Below are 20609 nucleotides of genomic sequence, written 5' to 3'. Positions count from 1 at the left end.
GAACATGAGATTTTCAAAATTTGGAAATTTCGGAAAGACAGCTTTTCACCCAGTGTTAAAAGTTTCCAGCTGGGAAGATTGCTTTTCCAAAATGGACTGTTTAGATAAGAATTATTTTTGTACCTGTGAATTTTGAGGGAAACAATTTTTTAATCAAGTTAGTGAGTTTGTTTTCTAAAACCTCTTTATTTGAAAATATTTTTTTCACCCCTTTTTCCTCGACTTTTTCTATGGGTTTGGGGGATTTTGTTTATACAATCCAATTTTCACCTCGTTTATTCAAATGAAAGATATATAGAAGTTAATACTAAGAAAATATTCAGTAGTTATACGTTAAAGGCTCGAGCAATGACATCTAGACGATGAAATATTGCTATAAGAATTTTTTTAGTGTTTCACATGCAGACCTTAAGCTGCCTTGATCTTTTGGATCTTTGGAATTAAATACTCGAGAGTTTTTTCATACAAGCAAACCGCAAAGCTGTGTTGTACTGTTTGATTGAGAAGCGAGTGAGAGAAAATGGCGAGTAATAAACAGTAATGATAACTCGCGCGCGAGTTTTCTTAGCATCCGGTCAAGGAAACAATTTTGGAAAACTCGCCCTCGCGCTTGACTGATTGATGTCAAACGATAAACATTGTATGTAGAATGTGACGGAGAGAGGAACTCAGAGAAAAAAGACATTTTTTTAATATCAACGTGAAACGATTTCCATCAAAAGCCGTAGTAATGTTTTTAACTCGTTTTTCTCAGGGTTGTGAAAATTACAAAAGTAATGTCATTTTTTTCTTACTTGTCATGAACTTGAGGTTCAAAGAAAAGAGTGACTGAATAATAATGTTATCTTTGCTATGTAGAGAAAATCGCGAGAACTATTTCGTATCTGTTATAAGATTTTTAACACAAGGGTTTTTAGATAGGATTTGTAGTGATAAGAGTTGTTGGATACTGAATGTTTGTGATGTTGATAAAATACGTTAGAATATCAATGACTGGAGCGAATATATTGTCGATTGATGTGTTGCTCGTAGTAACCTAATTTCTAATTTTACTATTCATGTATGGTCGGACTGTCATGAGAGAAAGCTAATTCATATTTTTACGAAATATTGGATGTAAAGCTGAATCATATTATACACATTTATTGATATTGTCGAGCTAAGTCTGCTCGAATTGTCAAGTTCGGAGTGAGAGAAATGTGTTTTTTTTGACGTTGAACATTTTAATTTATATTGCTGAGTTCTCAACTCAGATAATGGAAAAATCTGGCTGTGCTCTATGATCACTGGAATGTTTTTTTCAACAATTTCTGTTCACAAAATTTTGTTGAGTTGAAATAAAGAGAGAGAGGAGAGAAATGTATAGTAATAGATTTTCATTATATTGAGTGCTGACATATAGTTTTTTATATTATTTCACAAAAAATGTCGACCAGCGCGGGAGATGTAGTGTAAATGTAGTGGAGAAGTAAAAAAACATAATATGAAAAGCTTTTCTTTCTCATATCCGTTCGCGTAGTGTTCAACTAATGATGAATAACTACACCTATATACTTCTCCAACTACAATTTTCGTAATAACATGTATGATATTGTCGTTATACCGTACAAGGTATATGTTTTTTTCTCTCTCTATAAATCATTATTGGATAAGGGTGGTATAATATGGTATAATGTTGTATTTGAGAAAAAAGTTAAGTTTTGATTTGAAATTGAATTTTGGCAGCTTATTAGATATGTTTTTGTTATTTTCTTTCTTTTTCTAGTGGTTACAACATGCAACAATGCAAATGACAAAATTCAAGAATTTATAGACATAACATTTTATTTTACTACCTACCCTTGATTGACAAGAAGAGAACTTTTATACAAACACTACACAGAAAAAAAATGGCAGTAACTTTGAAAGATTTTATTTTACTGGTTGTTTTATTGGCAGTTTTGCTTTGTTTGTGTGATTCAGCTCCAGCCTCTGATCGTAAGAAGAATCGTAGAAAGCTGAAGAACCGAGCAAGAGATCCCCAATTATCTAACCAAGCCATCAAGAAAGGAATTGCCAAAGATATTACCTTAACCTGTAAGTCGAATGCTTTTCTTTGTTCAATTCTTTGCTTTTCACTGTTTTGCAAATGGCTGAAAAAGGGGGAAAAGTCTCCTAAAACTATACTGGAACCATTTTGATCCTCTTAGTTGCTTTATATTTACATATTTCAAAATGTACATTATTGTGAGTGTTCAGCCTAAAGAAGATTTGCGGTGTGATATTTCGCAACAGATCAAATGCAGATATTTTTACGCTTAAAAATAACATAAAAATAGCTGATACACCTCTGCACCAAAATTGCGCACCTCAACTCATCCTCAAACATTGACACTTATAACAATGTACAATGTACAATAGAAAATATCTATAAATCTACTCAAAAGGATCGCAGGTGTTGAACATTGATCATTTTTAAAGGGAATTCTTCATTCCTATAAATATCTAGACAATCAGATCTCTTAATAAAAAGGATTGATAAAAATTTGATCTTTCTCAAACAATTTTCATGTTTTTACGCACATAACATATACATATTGACTCTTACGATTAAGGAGCAAAAATCAATATTTGCATTGGTTTTTTGTTACGGTGATGGGTCCTTACTTTACTCAATGAAAAGCCGATAATGGCATAAACAAATCAAATAGTACATTAAACAAACAGTGTTCCCTTCTGACAGTCAAACCTCATCTTTACAAAACAGAACCTGTTTTTTCCTGGAACATGTTTTTTTTGAATATTTGATTGTCCTTATTTCAAGACTTTTTATCTGTGGCCTTTTATTGAAAGCGTTGATTTTAAGGACCTGAATTTTGTAACTTAGTCGCGAACAGAGGGCCCAAATTTTTTGAAAATTTGCTAACAGGTTGCGACATGGATCACTTTTAAGGGAAATAATTTCCAAGGGCTCATCTTATTTTTTCTTCCGTTTATAAAAGGTGACTTTCTTTTGCAGAAGAAAAATGGAATATAAAATCCATCATGCTGTGATCGTTTTTTCCTTCTTTATTTTTTCAAAGAATTATAGAGCTTCTTGTCAAATCCTGGAGTGTTTCTTTTTCAGTTCTACTAAATTCGAAATAAAGAAAATGATGAATAGTAATACTAATAAGTCTCTATAAGAGAAAAAATGACCAATTTATTATGGATGATTTTCTTAGACATTTTTGAATGTTTTGTTTATAATTGGGGTTGAATCTAACGGGCTTTCGTGCACTTCCCTTTACAAAACATCATTCATGTTGCAATGAATTATTCATGTCACCATTCTCTCCTTTTTCAATCCAACCATTCTTCTACTTCATGTAAATATTCTAATTCGGGATAATTTTCTTTTCTAAATTATTTAACAAAACATATCGGCAAGGGAACAATCACTAATTTTGAGGGACAAACTTTTGCACCATTTTTTTCTTGTTTAGTGCAAATGTTTTTGTACTCATGTTGGGCCTGTAGCGAATTCTTCCTTCGGATTACACTCTTTGAGGAAAAAGGGGCCATTCATATAAGAAGCTAAGGAGAACTTTTTCATACAAATGGGCTTCGGCATCGTTCTAATTATTTAAGGAGTATTATCCTATTTTTTGAAACAGAAACAAAAACAAAAGGATTTTTCAATCTAAGCATGATCCCTTACTTATGAGACAAGGCATCGATAACATAAACCCTTAATTATTTTGTGTTTTTTGATCTTGAATAATAATAGTCAGATATACATACACAGTGCATAACATGAAAAAAAACAAAGACACTATTTTGGCCGTAATAAGGAATACTAATTAAAATGACTTTCCGTAGCTTTCCTGTTCTATTCTTACGAAAGAAAATTAAACTCTTTCATTCGGCCTTCACTATATGTAACAAACTGAAAATACCACTTAATCTTGAAAAAGGGTTTTTATTACAAACATTTCTTAAAAAAAATATTAAGTTTAATTAAATTTTAAAACTATTTATAAGAGTGATAGCACTAAATAGAGACTAATATAGTATCAAATAGTCTTAATTATGGTCTATTTTTTTCTTTTCTTTTTTGAAGCTGGATCCCAATTTGCAGGATTTTTTCTAAATTTCGAAATTTTTTAAATCAATTGTATATTTTAAAAGAAAAAGTCTGTTTGTCTGTTTTATTGCTAAGAAAACTTCGGAAAAGCTTTTGAGCTTGTTATCGGTATTTTTGATAGTATTTTATATCAAAATTCAATTTTAACGTTCAAGAAAAAAGTTTTTAAATTTTTAATGAATTTTATCAGCTTTAGAGTAACAGGAAAAGTGGGCTTTACCCTATTGATTTAGTCTGAAAAAGTTTTTGAAAATACAAGCACCTTGTCTATAAGATCTCATTGAAAAATGAACCTCAAAATCTTGAGTAGAAAAATCTCTCACAAGCCCTCTTCTTACAGCTTTTTGTAAAGAAATGAGCGTTTTTTTCATAAATTTTAATTCTTTTAACAGTTGATCGATGGGTCAGTTAAACTGAACAAAAGAGCTAAATGACATCAGCCCTCCCATTTTTGTCACTGAAAATTCTTTGTTGAACAGCTTAAAATTTCGTACCAAAATATCATTACATAGGTCTAAAGACCTCACCTGAGACAAAATAATCATTTTTCAAGGAGCTAAAAATCCTATTTCTCCTATGAAATTTTGCAATAAATCTGAAACTAGCTTTGATCTATTTTCTAAGTAATGTTTATCATTTAATTCAACTACCTACACTTAATAGATGAAAATATTGACAGCATTTCACGTATTTAAAATAATAATGTTCGTGTCATCGAACAATAGATTCCTACTGGTCAGAGCCCTCTTAAAGTACATCAAAAAATTTTAATTGGCTCGATAAAATGAAAACAAAAGTAAATTAAAATGACTAGAATGTTTTCTAAGATTCAAAGCCAAATAATTTCAAGTGGTATATCACCAATGTTGTTTTTTAGTAGAACATTTATTGTTTCTACCATATTTTCTTAACAGTCTTTTTGTAAAAGGGTTGCGACATTTTTAAAAATGACTTTCTAATTTTCTCCACTATCGTTTGTAGAAATAACAAAATTCAATGTTCTTGACGTTAAAAAATATTTTAATTTTGTCATTAATGATGTAAAAAGTTTAACCCAAATGAAAGAAAATTTGACCTTTTCCCGAATTTTGATACAGGCTTTTTGTGTAAACTTATAAACGAGGACATCCGAAACCAAAAATTTGAATTCTGGTTAAGCCAGGAATTCTCTAGTCATTTAAAATCATCTATATTTAGATTTTCTAGTTTGTAATGGCTAAGTTTGGAGTTGAAAAGGATTGTGGGTTTTAGCAACATTTTTATGAGTCTTTTTCGTGTTTCCTTAAATGCTTCCTTTAGTGTGCAAGATTGAGAATTGGTAGTTGTTACAAGTTTACATCCGACAACTCCATTTGAAATGAGAAGGGGAGAAAAAATACTTATTTTCATAACGATTATATTTTTTTCAGGAAAATCAAAATTTTAGATGATTTCCTTTTTTTTCGTTTGGGTTTGATCCTTAGCATCCTTAATGTGTTTTTGTCTCGAAAAGTAATTCCAATCTTTTTAAATACCATGATTTTTCCTGGTCGTCTGATCTTGTTTATTTCCAAAGGAAAATGTATCAATCTTCATTTTTATGTTTTTTAAAAGAGAAAATTAAAAAACATTTTTTGTATTTTCAAAGGAAAAAACTGATCAGTGTAACTAATCTTTAATTCTAAAAGGAATTTTAAAGGAAAATTATTTCATCTATATTGACGTTGGCTATAAAGCTATGTTATAGCTATATCTTTTTCACCATATGGATGCTGGGATTTAAAATTTTTAACCCAACTAAAAAATTCCTCACTAATAACAGTCGTCAAAAAAGGTTTAATCAAAACAAAAGAAAGACAGTAATTTGCGTTTTTATGCGATGTGATTAATTGCATTCAAAATGTGGTCACTGCAAGTGTACACCACAAAACAACAAAAATGTCGACTGCTCTGGCTAAAACAAATCAAATTATAGATCGACCACTTCAAATTACTGAAATCATATCAACACGTCTCATTTTGCGATTTAAGTGCAATTAAATTAACAATAAAATTTCAATTGGCGACAGTTACTATATAATTAAATAACGATTCTTTAATCGAGGTATCAATCTTTCTTTTACCTCATTTTCTCAGAAAGATGATTATTCGGGAATGACTAAAAATTCAAAGATATTTTCTTCAATCTTTTGGTTTTTATTTTAAGAAATTTAACATTTGGTTATTATTAAAATTTGAAGAACAAAAGTTCTCTACGAAGGAGATCGCATTTTCACTTCCCATGTAAATAAACATGAAAACCTCCTCCTTGTGGCACAAATATTTTGACAGGGTGACGGATGTCATTTAATTCTTCATTAAAAAGCTACTACCTTCCTTTTCTAAAAGGAATTGGCGATCTCCGAAAAAGTACTCTAATGTTAATTACTTGCATGGTCAAATCATATGAAAAAATTATCAAACCAATTTAAGCTCAAATTGGAACCAATAGTGCAGCCGGGTCATACCAGAGATTCTCAAAATGGTACTTGATGCCTCTCTGCTTGATGTTCAGCACATAAGAGAAGGATCAAGGGTAAGTGGAGCAATACAGGGAGAAGAAGTGGCGTCCTCCCCTACCTTCGGGCAGATAGCTATATTGAAAGATGAGACTTCGAGTCGCCTCCGACTGCAGTCACAGATTTACTTGGTCAGCCTTAGCTGAGCATTGGAATAAGCCGTTCTGAAAAATATTCAAGGGAACTACAACTATGATCAATGACGTATGCGTCATAGTAACTTAAATGATGAACGAAAACAAATCAATAAAAACAGGAAGTAGAACACACACAAATAGTAAACTATCCATCTTTTAATGAATCAACGCGGGAATATAAGCGATGATTTAAAAAATGGATAATAGGGTCACAGCAAGATAAATTTTGGCCCACTCTTTGAATCATACATCATGGAAAAGGTTTTAGTTTGAGATCAAATGACTAATGACATAACTTGAATAAGGCAAAATTTAAATGTCATACACGTTTTTTTAAAAGAATATCCAAAAGTTCTTGAAATGTTCTTACTTTCACCATTTTGTGAGTATTTTTGTCCATTTCCCTATATAATTTGTTCTTATAAAAAAGCGTGTACCAACTAGGCCTTAAATTCCCCAGCGGTGATATTTTCAAAAATTTCACATGTCATTTTATTTTTATGTACGCTCACAAGTTTTCAGAAAGAGAGCGGCGGTCGCGGCGGTCTCAATCAAAGCAATTACATTGCAGATCTCATTATTATAAAAACTCATTTTATTGAAATGAAATAAATGGCAAGTCATTAGCTTGCTATGTCGTCATGTTTTGCCATCTAATTAAGAAATACATGATATACCATTTTCTTAATTCTTCTTATCTAGACTTGTAACCCTCCCAAATCTTATCATCTAAGTATTCGTTTTTTTAGACCCTCCTTTATCTATGACTAATCCCTTTTCGTGTTATTTACCCTTTTTCTTTCTTGTAATGGCTTTGTAATGATTATCTTTAAGTTAATGAGAGTATGTTATCAGTTTGACACATCTTATCGCGATATTATGGGACTCAGTATCGTACAATGTGTAAAATCAAGCATCTCAAGAATTGATTTCAAAACCGAAACTCCTTGATGTGAAATTAGGTCACTTTTTTTCCATCCAGAACACGTGCAAACTTGAGGCTTCAATATTTCTTGCTTGAGAAAGCCCATCGGGGCTTTAAACTCAATGCAGTCAAGGCACTATTTTGTATCCTGAGTTCGATATTCTTTATTGTACATTCTAGAAAGTGTCCCAACTTTTCAAATTACTGATCTTGAGTATATCCAATCAAATAGACTAACTACCGACCCATTAATTTTTTCTGGTATATTGCTCACGCAGATCTAAATGTATTTAGCGGGGGATGATATGCAATTTACTTGGTTTTTATTGATCAATTTAATCAAATTTGCATCGAAATGCTAATATTAGATTCAAATGAAAATATTTTTTATCGCTCTCTGATACTTTTGTACTCATGCCCACATACTCACAAAAGTCTGTCAAAACTACTTTTGAAGTTTCTCCAACATCTCAAAATGTTCAGAATTCCACTTACAATAAGTGGCTTTTTTCTTTTTGCTTTGAGAAAATCTTTTATTTTCATTGATTGTTTTGTTTTGCGTGTCCAACCCTGCGCACAAGTGGACCCTTAAACCAGAACAATAAGTTTTCAAATGCGTAGATTTGGAGTAGTTTTTGATTGCCTACTCAGGCGTAAGTGCTGATTCTTTCTCATTACTTCTTAAACAATGAGCTGCATTTAGTACAGCTTTTAGAAGACCTACTAAAGTTTTAAACAAATAAAAATGAGCTGGGAAAAGAACCAACAGTTTTTAATTTTAATGCAAAAAACATTTAATAAATGATATTCATTACCAAGAAAAGTATTTTTATTTCTCTTTTCCCAATCTCTGGAGCATCGTGAAAATTAATCTTACATTATAAATAAAAGACAATCTGGTGTACAAGATGTAACTAGCTCCCCTCTGCCTGTTCCCATATAGTTTCAACAAATTTTAAAATGCCTCAAATATTTCATGACTTCATCTTTCGTCTTATTCTAGCTGACGAAAGCCTACAATTTTCCAAACGAACAAATTATGCGAGGAAATTGAACAAAACGACATATGTATTTGATTGTTCGGTCAATGATTATGATCCTGTGTCTGGTGACGTCATCTGGTAAGTGTCACGTGACTATTTCAGGTGTCCACAATATTTGGAGTTTTGATTACTCTGTCCGAAATTAAGTCAAGTGTTGTTATTCGAAAAAAGATGCTGCATATAATGATTATAACTATCTTTGTAATCAAAAATGACCTCTAATTTTTCATTTTTATGTTTATTTTGAAGTTGAAATTTCCAAAAGTTCTCACCTTGGAGCAAATATAAAAAGGTTCTAGCTGATCCAATGATTCATTTTTCTGCAGGAATAAAGATGATTTCGAATTGGAACAATACCGTAGAGATCACAAGCACAACTTCAGTGGTAAACGAAAAAGTATCATGACAATTTACAATGCGGAGAATGCAGACAGCGGAGTGTACACGTGTTCTGTTATCAATGCTTTTGGCAAAACTATGGTCCGTACGTTCGATATCGCACCAACTGACCGTAAGATTTTTCAATTTAATTGTTAACTTTTAATAGAAAAACAATAACCAAACTTAGCGAAGTTCTAGTAAGGAACACGGAATTTTTATGACTTTCAATTCTTGAAACTTTGACTTTCTTTGCTACCTGAAGATTGTCATGAAACGGACAGCGTTATATAATGAAATGCAGTACCTTCCTATTTTCTAAATGATTGACTTTATACAATCCTTTCTATTCGTTGACTTTTTAGGACCTTACATTGTGACGCGTAAAAAGAAGAAAGACCTGATAATAGAAGAAGGTAAAACAGCCAAATTCAAATGCATGGTCAGCAGTAAATACACCACAGACTGGCATTGGCAATGGATGAGTCAGGGAAACTCCCTTCAAACGTTGAAACCAACCAATCACGTTCGGCTAAGAGAATATGTGTTTTTGAAGATCCGTCAGGTATCAAAGAATGATAGCGGGATGTATATTTGTACGACTACCAATAAATTTGGCACTACAGAGGAAACATACACATTAAAAGTCATAGGTAAAGATCATTTTTTAGCCTCTTGGAATATGTCTAGCTCCTTTTAATTGACAAAAGAATGGTTGAAATTTAATTATCAAATGTCGATTTTTTATCAATTCAGCAGCCGATACAATACTTATGTACTGGATTACAAGCACTTATCGCTCTCGAGAATTCCTTAAAATTTCTGACGCCCAGTTGCCTAATTCTTCTCAGTACTACGGATTGTAGCTATTCCTGTACAAAGCTTTGTTTGTAAAAAGAAGATTTGAATCTAGAAATCCTTCAAAGGGGTTTAGCGCTATACGTTTAAAACCTTAACGTCAATCGCAAGACTTTCATAAAACCTTCGCATCTTAACAAAAGCATTATAATACCTTAAAATGCTCTTAAAGATTTATTTCAAAGATGCTAAATGATTTTTGTAAATCCGCCTGAGTGTGTGTTTTCAAAAATGGATGTCTGATACCTAAAGAATTTTTTTTCATTTGATCCTTTCTTTTGTCACCCACAATCCTTCACTTCCTTTGTTTATATCTTTTCAGATAACAAGAACGACAAAACTGGTAAGCAGATTATTGACTTTCTCTCCGTTGTTTTTCTGTTTGTCAGCAAATTTTCGCCTTTTGTCTGTTATAATGATCGATTTATCCTTACTTCGAAAACTAGTGATTTTCCGTTCTAAGTCCTGGTAAAAAAGTCTTCATTTTCGAAGGTGCTTTACGCCAAACTCCAGAAAATCCAAACAGTATTTCTCCAAAACTAAAACCTAAGCCACAATCAATACTTTCAATAGCTTTGAAATTTAACTCTTTTCTCTCTCTCTCAATAGCACCACGCGTGATAAGCCAAGTGACTAGTCTACCAGAAATAGTTTTGAATGACGTAGAAGTTGATTGTTCCATTGAAGGAGCTCTCCCCGTCAATGTATCATGGTAAGTAAACATTTACCAAAGCTTCATAAATTTGAAATCAAGTGAAAAATTTTATATCAAAACTAAATAATCTTTTCATCTGAAAAGGCACTGTTAGACGTGCTGTTATCTTACACACACAAAAAAAGTATTTATGTAGAGACAAACTTTCTAGAGACGACCCGAAGGCTCCTCTTTCGATAGCTACCTACCCCGCGAAAGTAGGGGAGGACGCCACTCTTTCTCCCTGGATTTCTCCATTTACCCTTGATCCTTCTATTAATTGCTGAGCATCAAGCAGAGAGGCATCAAGTACCATTTTGAGAATCTTTGGTATGACCCGGCTGGGGATTGAACCCACAACCCTGCGAACCTTAGCCGGATGCTCTACCACTGCACTGCGGTCGTTGTTACTTTCTAATACCTCGTGAGCTCAATATACAGTATACTCAATGTTCTCATGTTTTTTTCTAGGGAAAAAGATGGAATTCCCCTATCACGAGTGCATCGTCCAGGAGGTTTCCAATACGATAATCAGAGAACCATTCTCAAACTCAACAAAATATTACCAGAAGATCGTGGCAACTATACATGCTTCATTCAAAACAAATACGGTTCTACTAGCCATTCAGCTGAAATTGAGCCGTTAGAAAAAGCGTTAACGGCGCCACATTTCATCGGCCATAATGACGCCGTCATTTACGGAAACATCGGTGAATCATTGAACGTCACTGCTCAAGCTGTCGTTTTTAACACGGCTCATTTCCAACTTATTCTTCATCACAACCATACAAACTCGACCACCAATACGACAGAACAACGTTTGACGGTCTTAAGCACACCACGTGAGATTCATCTTCTGGGTCCTGAAACTGCACGCGAGAGTAATGATGCGTACAGATATAAACTGATTTTCATGTTCAAGAATTTGAATGCGTCAGACTTTGCAATTTATTCTATTATGGCTGGAAATACCTTTGGTTATGATGTATACCAATTTTCAATCGAGAGACGACCAGGTAAAACTTAAAACCCTCTAATACTTCAAATAAATATTCAAGCTTTCTTCTGTCAGTGAAAGGACTTTGAACAAATACAATTAAACTTTTGGTTCGAATAGAAAAATCCAGCTTATACAATTCACTGATTTCTTTACCATCGCCTGGTGAGTTAGTGCACCAGAGCCACCAGAATGTTTTCGTTCATTCGTTCATTCATTCATCCCTCTGTCTTATTTTGAAACTTTCAGCTGTCAAGTCACCACCAGTTGCCGAAGCATCGACAGGCAAACAGACAATCATCATCGTCATCATATCTCTGGCTGTCGGTTGTATCATTATCCTTGTTGTCGCTGCATTACTATGGAGACACAAATCAAAACGAGGCTTCAATAATAACAATAAATTCTTCAGTGGTACAAATATTGAGACTGTACAGTTAAACTTGGAGCCAACAGGCCGTCGAATTAAGTACAGTTCAAACCGTTTATCATCATGCCATACTGAAAAAGAATATATCAGTGACTTAGTACATTATGATGAGAAATGGGAGGTGGATTATGATAACATTGAATTACGTGGTCTGTTGGGTGAAGGAGCATTCGGACGTGTGATGTTATCAGTTGTCCATGGTCTACCATCCAACCCTAACGAACCTACTGTAGCAGCTGTCAAAATGCTGAAAGGTAAACACTCATTTCCCAATTATTTTTATTGATCATTGAAAATTTTATCTTCGCACTCGATTTAAGTAATTTTCACCCCCCTCCTATCCGTCTAGTACTATAAAGCACCAAATTTGATTTGATTGATGTTGAACATCATCACAACCCCTTGAATTTATTAACCAGACATATTTTTGTATTTACAGATGATGCAACAGAAAACGAATTGAAAGATTTGTTATCGGAAATGCAAGTCATGAAGAGTATTGGCAAACACATCAATATTGTCAACCTGATGGGCGCGTCCACGCAACAAAGTAGATGGATACTTCACACAAGTTCAAATTTGTTGAAATTAATCAAAGTTGACATTTAAGTCGTTACTGTATCTTACTCTTTCCAATCGAAAATTAATCTAACTTTGTTATTTTCAGGAAAACTATGTGTCATCATCGAATATTGTCGTTATGGTAACTTAAGGAATTACTTGAAAGAACGACGCCCCACACAACCGCCCAACCCACCACCAATTGAACAATTAAACCTTTTCCACTTAACATCATTCTGTTTGCAAGTAGCCAAAGGATTACAATACCTGGCATCTAAAAAGGTAATTATCATTTGTTCTTCCTTGACGAGTCTTAAACCCTATGGGCACGCAACGTCTTATGGGCATTCAATGGACGGCTTTAAGACCTTTGGACGTTCTAGAAACGAACATTAAACGTCCAAAAGACGTTGGGAAATACTGCAATTGACGTTTCTGGAGCTTCCTTAAAAAGAAATGTCGCTCTGAAGAAGGTGTCTTAAATCTCTTTCTAACAAACATGTTTTTTCTGTTACAGTGTATCCACAGAGATATCGCTGCACGTAATGTACTGGTGTCCGAGAATCACGTGGTGAAGATCGCAGATTTCGGACTTGCAAGGGATGTCCATCAAACAGATTATTATCGTAAATGTACAGATGTAAGTGAATATTAGGAACATTATAGTGATAAAAAAATAGATAAATTTCAACATTATTATTGCTTCATGTAAGGATATCTATTTCGATTCTGATCAATTTTTTGTTGATTTTTTCAACAGGGTCGTCTGCCGGTTAAATGGATGGCAATGGAAGCTCTTTTTGATCGTGTATACACAATCCAAAGTGATATGTAAGTCCTCTTTTACACTTAAGAAATTTTATATCTATATGGTAGTACTCCGGTTTAGAAATTTCGTAGAAATAAACGCCTTTTCTTTTAATAAGAATCTTGTAGAAGAGTAATAATATATTCTTAAGAGAAAAGCAGGTTCACAGTGTGTATGTTTTGTTTTTGAATGAGCTCTCTGTACCACGAAGATATTTTAATAGTTTGATTACGTAGTAATCTTTGTCGTGATTTCCTACTCTTTAGAATAAAAACCTTTTTAATTTAAAAAACATGAGAATAAATGAATAATCTCTGTAATCATTTTATTATATAGCTGGTCTTTCGGTATCTTGGCATGGGAGATAGTGACACTGGGCGGAAGTCCCTACCCAGGGATCCCATTGGAACGATTGTTTGATTTGTTGAAACAAGGATATCGTATGGAACGACCTGTCAATTGTACGGAAAAGATGTAAGCATGCTTTCATTCATTCATCATATTCATTCATTCATCAATTTTTTTATCAAGACTCTTTGCCATCCACTTCACTTCATCTATTCATTCACCCCTTTTTCTGCTTGTTCTTTCAATATTTTGGAACTATTATACAAGCCATACAATGTTCGAAAAAACTCTTGGGATTTTATTATTATTTGATTCAAGAATTTCAATGTGATTAAAGCTACTCCAAAATTGCTTGGTACACCGTAAAATACATAATCTGTGCTTTAAAAATCCAGTGTATGCATATCTATCTACAAGAATTAGCCTAAAATCCGATGTAACTTATATTAGAGCTGTGTGCTACAATTCTTTTGTCCTGAATTGACCATTTACCATTCTTCTCTTTGTCTTAACAAACAGGTATGAATTGATGTTGAAATGTTGGAGTGAACAACCTTTACGCCGTCCCAAATATGAAGAGCTGATTGACGATCTGGAAGGACAGATCAGTGAAGTCAGTGGCATTGTAAGTATTCATTACTCGAATCGAACTCGTTCCCAGTCTCTCAGTTCGTTTTATGATTCATAGTATCACATCCATCAGTAAAATCAAAAAATTTGTGCAAGTGACTCTGGGTACGACTAATTTTACCATATATTCTAATGATTGAACACAGAAAAATAACGATTATTGCTTAAATCTAATCTTGCTGGTCAAGTTTGTTTTTGCTGTATTTATTCTCTCGAGTGCGATCTTTCATTTATTCACTCATTCTCTTTCTACTTTTTTCAGGACTATTTGGACTTACAGCCACCAATCATAGGTTACGTTCATGAATCTGTGTCGTCTGGGAGATCAGCCTCGTGTTCTTCAGAGAACTCGGCCCCAGTCTTCGAAACGGAAGATGACTCGCCTAACCAAACACGAAGACAGCAAGAACAAGCAAAACTATTATCTGATAGGAGTGATGGAACTTGAAAGCTTTTGGAGTAATCGAGGCAAAGGTTACTGGAGGTTTATATGGAGAAACCTAGGAGAGAATGAATATGAGTTCTTTTGAATGAATCGATCGATTCGGACTATCGAAGCTTTCATTTGACGAAGCAACACGTGATTTCATACTTTGGGATATCGAGTCAAACTCTACGATTAAATGTTTGGCACAATGAGACATCAGTATCTAAAATTCCAATGACGTCCTTTAAGATTGTTTTGTTTTCGAACCTTTGAGTTTTTAATGGTAGATAAAACGAAGAATGTGAGACGAAAAAATCTTTAGGCACTATCTTGATGCGTACCATATTAACTCTCTTTATCATTTGATGTCAACAAAAGAGAAACGAAAAACGATCTTCCGCTGGTCGGTAATTTGAAAAGGAAAGCGTTTAGCATCAAAACAACTAACTTACTACACAATAGAGAAAATATGTATAATGAACTCATTTTGTTATGAGACAAATATATGGTTTGATGTTATTACTGTGGAATGATAGCAACGTGTTCCGTTAGTGAAAAAAACGCCCTTTCACCGCCCTTCTGACACCCTATGAATATCAAATAAAGAGAAATGGAATGGTGTTAACAGGATCTTGGACTGGAATTATTAAAACTCTAAACAACTTGAGAAAGAATTTATTGGATGAGCAATTTTTTTGAGAAAATATTTGAAATGTTATTTTGCGACAAGACTTTATTTTTTTGTATACATACTTTTTGCTTTTCATTTTTTATCAGCTAGAATTTTGAAACTAAAGAGAGGTTGAGAGTCAGTGAGAATTCGAGAGGAAAATGCCACGTCTTAAATAAAACACGTTGCTTTATTCAATGGCCTTTAGTAAAGACATTGTGTTGGATGCTGACTCAGAATATAACACTCCTATCATTATAAAGAGGATCCCTTTAACTTTTTTTTCACACAAAACAGGAGAGTCTCTCCTCAAGCTAAAAATCAAAAAAAAATTCCAAGGGAGTCAAAACTTAGAGAAAGCATTGTACTGTTGAGCGTGGCATTATGAATTTTATTTTTTATCTTTCAGAATTTTGTAAGACCAAATATTGATATGTATATAGAGTTACTCATTGTAAAAAGAGCACCACTTCAAAAGTGAAAAAAGATTAAAATAATACTGACAAAAATTATGTTCTAATGATATGTGACAGTCCAGTTAACAGTTTCATTTTGACTCCAGACTCTTGCTGTAGAAACCTAATACCGCATAGACTAAATTTCGTGATGTGTCATGTCATGTTCTTCAGTAAACGGTAAAAATTACCCACAAACTTGAGCCCAGTACGATATATACACCCCCTTCTCACAGACCCAGTAGGATTTTTTCAGCCAGTGGGGGATAAAAATGACAGTCTGAAACTCGATGGAGATTGATGTTCAAATATTTTTTTGGCTGGGGATTTCAATTCTTTTGTTTTCAAGTCAGAAAATTCAGTATGAGAAGAATAGCATAATATTTTTGAGTAAGGATTGGTTCACTTGATTATTTTCAGTGAGAATTAAAATTGGAGTAAAATTTTCCACTGGGGACGATATTTTGGCCAATTTTTCCAGTGGGAAGAGGATCCAATAAGTGTGTATATATTGACCAGAATTCAGTTTTGGGGACCGACTTTTCCAAAGTTAGGATTGTTGAGGGTTCCAGAAATATATAGTTTGTACTGACAGAAAATTAACGTATTCACTCTTTTTCTGTAACAATAATTTTATAAGGACAGTGAGAATCGAATATGTCGAGAAAATAAGAACAATTACATTTGAATTGAATTGAACACCCGATTTTTTATAAAAAATATATGTACTATATAAGTTGAACTTATTGAAAAAGACACGTACTCTCGGGTACCTAATAGCCGTCCCCCCCCCCGCTAATTAATTTTTCGAAAATTTTCCACCCAGGACATTCTTATTCTAACCCCCCCGCTTATTAATTTTTGGGAAAATGTTTTTGAAAGTTCCCTTTTTTGTCTTAATTCTGCTGTATTAGCCTCCTTTTCAAACATTTTCCACCCAGGACATTTTTATTCCAACCCCCCCGCTTATTAAAATTTTGAGATTTTTTCCAACCCCCCCTGCTTATTCCAACCCCCCCCCCCCCCGGCTATTAGGTACCCGAGAGTAAGAGGTCGAAATATCGTTAAAGAAAAATGTACTATATATATAAGAATATTCATGACGACCTAGCCTATTATTTCCATTTTTAGAGAACTTTTACCTGTAAATTGTCAACTATCCCGGCCGCTAATGCTCGAAACTTTCACAAAAATGTCATTTTTTTTTGCTTGGAGTGAGTATGTTAAGTATGTTAAGTTAAGTTAGAATTCGGATCCTATATTTTAGGTTGATTTCCCCCAAAAAGTTAAGAATATCTATGATGAAATGGAAAACACCATTTTTATAAAAAAGCGTGTAATCTATTCGCCAGTATTTACGTTGAAAGCATAACATGTAACGATATATAGAATGAATCAGCTAAGCAGACCAGAATGTTATCATTCAATAGATGCACGCATCTAAATATCGGGTATGTGAAGGGCATGGATCGACCTTAAGGATGTTTATTTTGGAATCTGGAAGTCCCTGTAAAGGTTGAAAAAATCTAAAATTGAATCTCAGTCCCCACTAAGGGTCGAGAAAATAGAAAGACTTTTTCCCCCTCAAAAGATCAAAATTTAGTCAAACTAGTCATAAAATGAGTAATAAAATTAACAAAATTGCTTCTTTTTCCTCCTTTTTAGTCCCGCTAAGGATCCGAGGGTCGAAAGTCGGGTTCTAATATTCCGATAGCAGATTGACAGCCGGCCACGCTAAAGCTCTAAAGGAGTGGGTCAATTTCCCTTTAATGGACCACATCCCCAGTCGGGTTTCACTACCCTTGCATGTGATCCCGAAAATATTTCGGTTGGACCCGCCAATCCCCAAAACAAGAGCTGCCAGGCCTTCCACTACAAAGCTCTAAACGCGGTCTTGCAAAATTCCGTAATCAAAACCTTCAGATATGTTCTGGGTGCATCACCCACGTCTAATCTGATTTTCCGATGGTGGAAGCTGAAGGTCTAAAGGAGCGGACCAATTTCCAGTCGGAGACAAATGATAGTCAGCCTTTGATGTTCCACATCCTCAGTCAGGTTCAACTACCCTTCAAATTCCGTAATTTAAACTACAGATAACTCACACTGGGCTCAATGAAGCTTGCGCGTTAGCCTAGAAATATTTTGGTTTGACCTGACAACCCCGAAAAAAAGGGTTTGGGTTCAGGCCTCCCACTGCGAAACCCTTGACGTGGTCTGGTGAAATAGAAACCTTCCAGATGTTGAATATTTACCTTATCTTCGGAGCTTTAGCGTTTTTTAACGTCTCGGAAGAAAATTGCTATATCTAGTATCCGCGGATCTAACCTAAGGGATGGCAACCTGTTTCTTGACTTGGATTTGAATATTTATTCAAAGCTGAGCCCGGAACGACTGAAACTTAAGCAATTTATTAATGGGGTGTTTACACGTAAACGGAGTGAATTTCACCCAGGGGTGAAATAAAAATTATTTTCACCCTGGGGTAAAACTCACTCCGGTCTATAAAGAAAACACTATTTCTGTTAGACTGGAGTCGTTTATAATGCGTGTAATACAGTAGCATAGGCGTTATATGATAATACAACATAGCCTCCAAAATTGATTTCAACCTATATTTGGGCAACTGGGGAGGCAATTTTAGAAAACTTTGATTTTGGCACCCCCTATTATAATTTATTTCAAATTAGCTGGTAGTGTGTTTTCAAACATCAATATCTTTTGATAAAATTTGAATTAAGTAGCAATTTTTATTGTCATAAAAAAAACTCAAAAAGATCGGAAAATGAAGATTGAAAATGAAGAGGAAGAAAATTTCTTCAATAATTGTGCTATAGTTATCTTTTTCACACGATTGATTCTTTGATCTTAGAACATCATTAAAAAATTTATTCCATCGAAAGATATAGTCCAAAGTTTATCAATGATTGACTTCAAAAATCATCAAATCACAAAATTAAAAAAGAGCCCTTTTTTAAGTCAACCAGGGCAAATTTCTAAGCTGTATTTTTGGATTGAATGAATACTTTTTTACACTTATATAAGAACAATTTTATAAAAACAATGAGGCTCAAAATCGCCAAATAATAAGAACAATTTGAGAAAAATGCGGAGCCTGAATTTACTCAATTTTAAGCAATTTAGGTGTCCAAGTAGTAAAAAATTATGTATGACGCCTAAAATACCTCAATTGCATCCTACACGTTTTTTCTTTTATAAGGAGCGCGTTTATAAGGAATGTGAGAATGAAAATGGTCCAAAAAATAAGGAATTGTTAAGGAACTGCTCAGGCTCAAAATAAGAAATCAAATTAAGGAACAGTTGGGTTATTTCCTGAGAACGATCCCGGGTATCTCTGAAGAAATCAAGCAAGTTGATGAAGTGGTCAGACATCGACTGATCTCTGCTCTGGTTGGTGGTCACATCATCAACGATAAAAAACGTATCATGTTGTCCTTACCACCTCGCCTTGGTGGCTTGGGACTAAAGATCTTCGAAGAAGAAGCTGAAAGCAACTTTCAAGACTCGATGAACGCCAAAACAACTCTTCAAAATCAGATTCTGGGTTCGAATGACGAGAATCAAAAGACCAGAAGTCAGCTTCGCAAAGAGCGAGATCTACGAGATCAAGACAAACTTCAACAACTTCTGAACGAATCCGACGAATCAACCAAACGAAGGATGGAAACTCTCAACCAAAAGGGGGTTTCAAACCGATCAAAGACGAAGATTACGAACTATCGAAACAAGAGTTCTGGGACGCTATACGGACTCGATACGATTGGCCCCTAGATAGAATCCCGACACATTGTCCGTGTGGAGCGAAATTCGATAAGATCTCCCGAATCAAGTTAACAAAAGCAGAGAAGCGAGACTTGATATTAGCGCACTTAACTTTTGGACAAATGGTCAACGAGCATTCTTTGACGTAAGGGTTTTTAACCTTTTTTCTCAGTGACAAATCAATTCCAAAGTTGAGAACTGCTTTAAGACGAACGAAAACGAGAAGAAACGTATGTACGGAGAACGCGTTCGACAATCTGAAAATGAAACGTTCACACCAATCGTTTTCGCGGCTAACTATGCAATGGGTGTGGAATGCATTCGTTTCTATCAACGATTATCAACGAGTTGTTAGCTGACAAGCGAAAAATTCCCCAGTCAATCGTGACCAATAAATTGAGAACACTGATTTGCTTTTCACTTTTACGTTCTACCGTAATGTGTTTACGTGGATCACGGGGGAAGATATTCACCCTAGAAAACATTTTCTAGATTATGATTTTACTTTTTATTTAAAATGTATATTTCTTCAAAAATCAAAACAACATTGCAGCTTGTTTCGCGCCTTATAGACGATCATCATACTTTTTATTTTACTTTATTTTTCAGAGTCTTTTCAGTTTCTTGTCGTTCTGATCTTTTCAGGTTTTCTTTTTTTGTATGGCCCACTTTTCGGGTTTTTTTCCCTTAGCTGGCCAGTGTCTCTTCAGTGCATTTTTTTTGAGTTCTATTACCTTAAAGGAAGAAATTTTGGCGGGAATTTAATTTGGCGGATGGCCAAAAAAGTTTTTTCAGAGGGAATTTACTTTGGCGGATGGACGAAAAA

General features: G+C 34.2%; 3 protein-coding genes across 3 annotated transcripts in view; 2 read left to right on the top strand and 1 right to left on the bottom strand.

Moving 5' to 3' along the window:
- Positions 1-20609, top strand: part of LOC136814452 (uncharacterized) — a 792139-nt gene that overhangs the window by 303538 nt on the left and 467992 nt on the right. The window lies entirely within an intron of this gene.
- The window catches only part of LOC136814414 (uncharacterized), a 48580-nt gene that overhangs the window by 21243 nt on the left and 6728 nt on the right, over positions 1-20609 (bottom strand). The gene's annotated exons all lie outside the window — the stretch shown is intronic.
- LOC136814413 (fibroblast growth factor receptor-like) lies at positions 1591-16057 on the top strand. Its single transcript, XM_067070955.1, has 16 exons — positions 1591-1611; positions 1766-2076; positions 8708-8825; positions 9074-9258; positions 9491-9778; positions 10306-10326; positions 10593-10695; positions 11149-11693; positions 11924-12358; positions 12544-12654; positions 12772-12947; positions 13183-13305; positions 13426-13496; positions 13810-13947; positions 14341-14446; positions 14714-16057. The coding sequence occupies exons 2-16, from the start codon at positions 1890-1892 to the stop codon at positions 14897-14899; spliced, it is 2793 nt and encodes a 930-aa protein (XP_066927056.1). The 5' UTR covers positions 1591-1611; positions 1766-1889; the 3' UTR covers positions 14900-16057.

The sequence above is a fragment of the Clytia hemisphaerica genome, unplaced genomic scaffold (genome assembly GCF_902728285.1).
Source record: "Clytia hemisphaerica strain Z4C2 unplaced genomic scaffold, Clytia hemisphaerica genome assembly, whole genome shotgun sequence".
Classification (NCBI taxonomy): domain Eukaryota; kingdom Metazoa; phylum Cnidaria; class Hydrozoa; order Leptothecata; family Clytiidae; genus Clytia; species Clytia hemisphaerica.
Note: the sequence above shows the minus strand (reverse complement) of the source record. Positions and strands in the feature narration are given on the sequence as shown.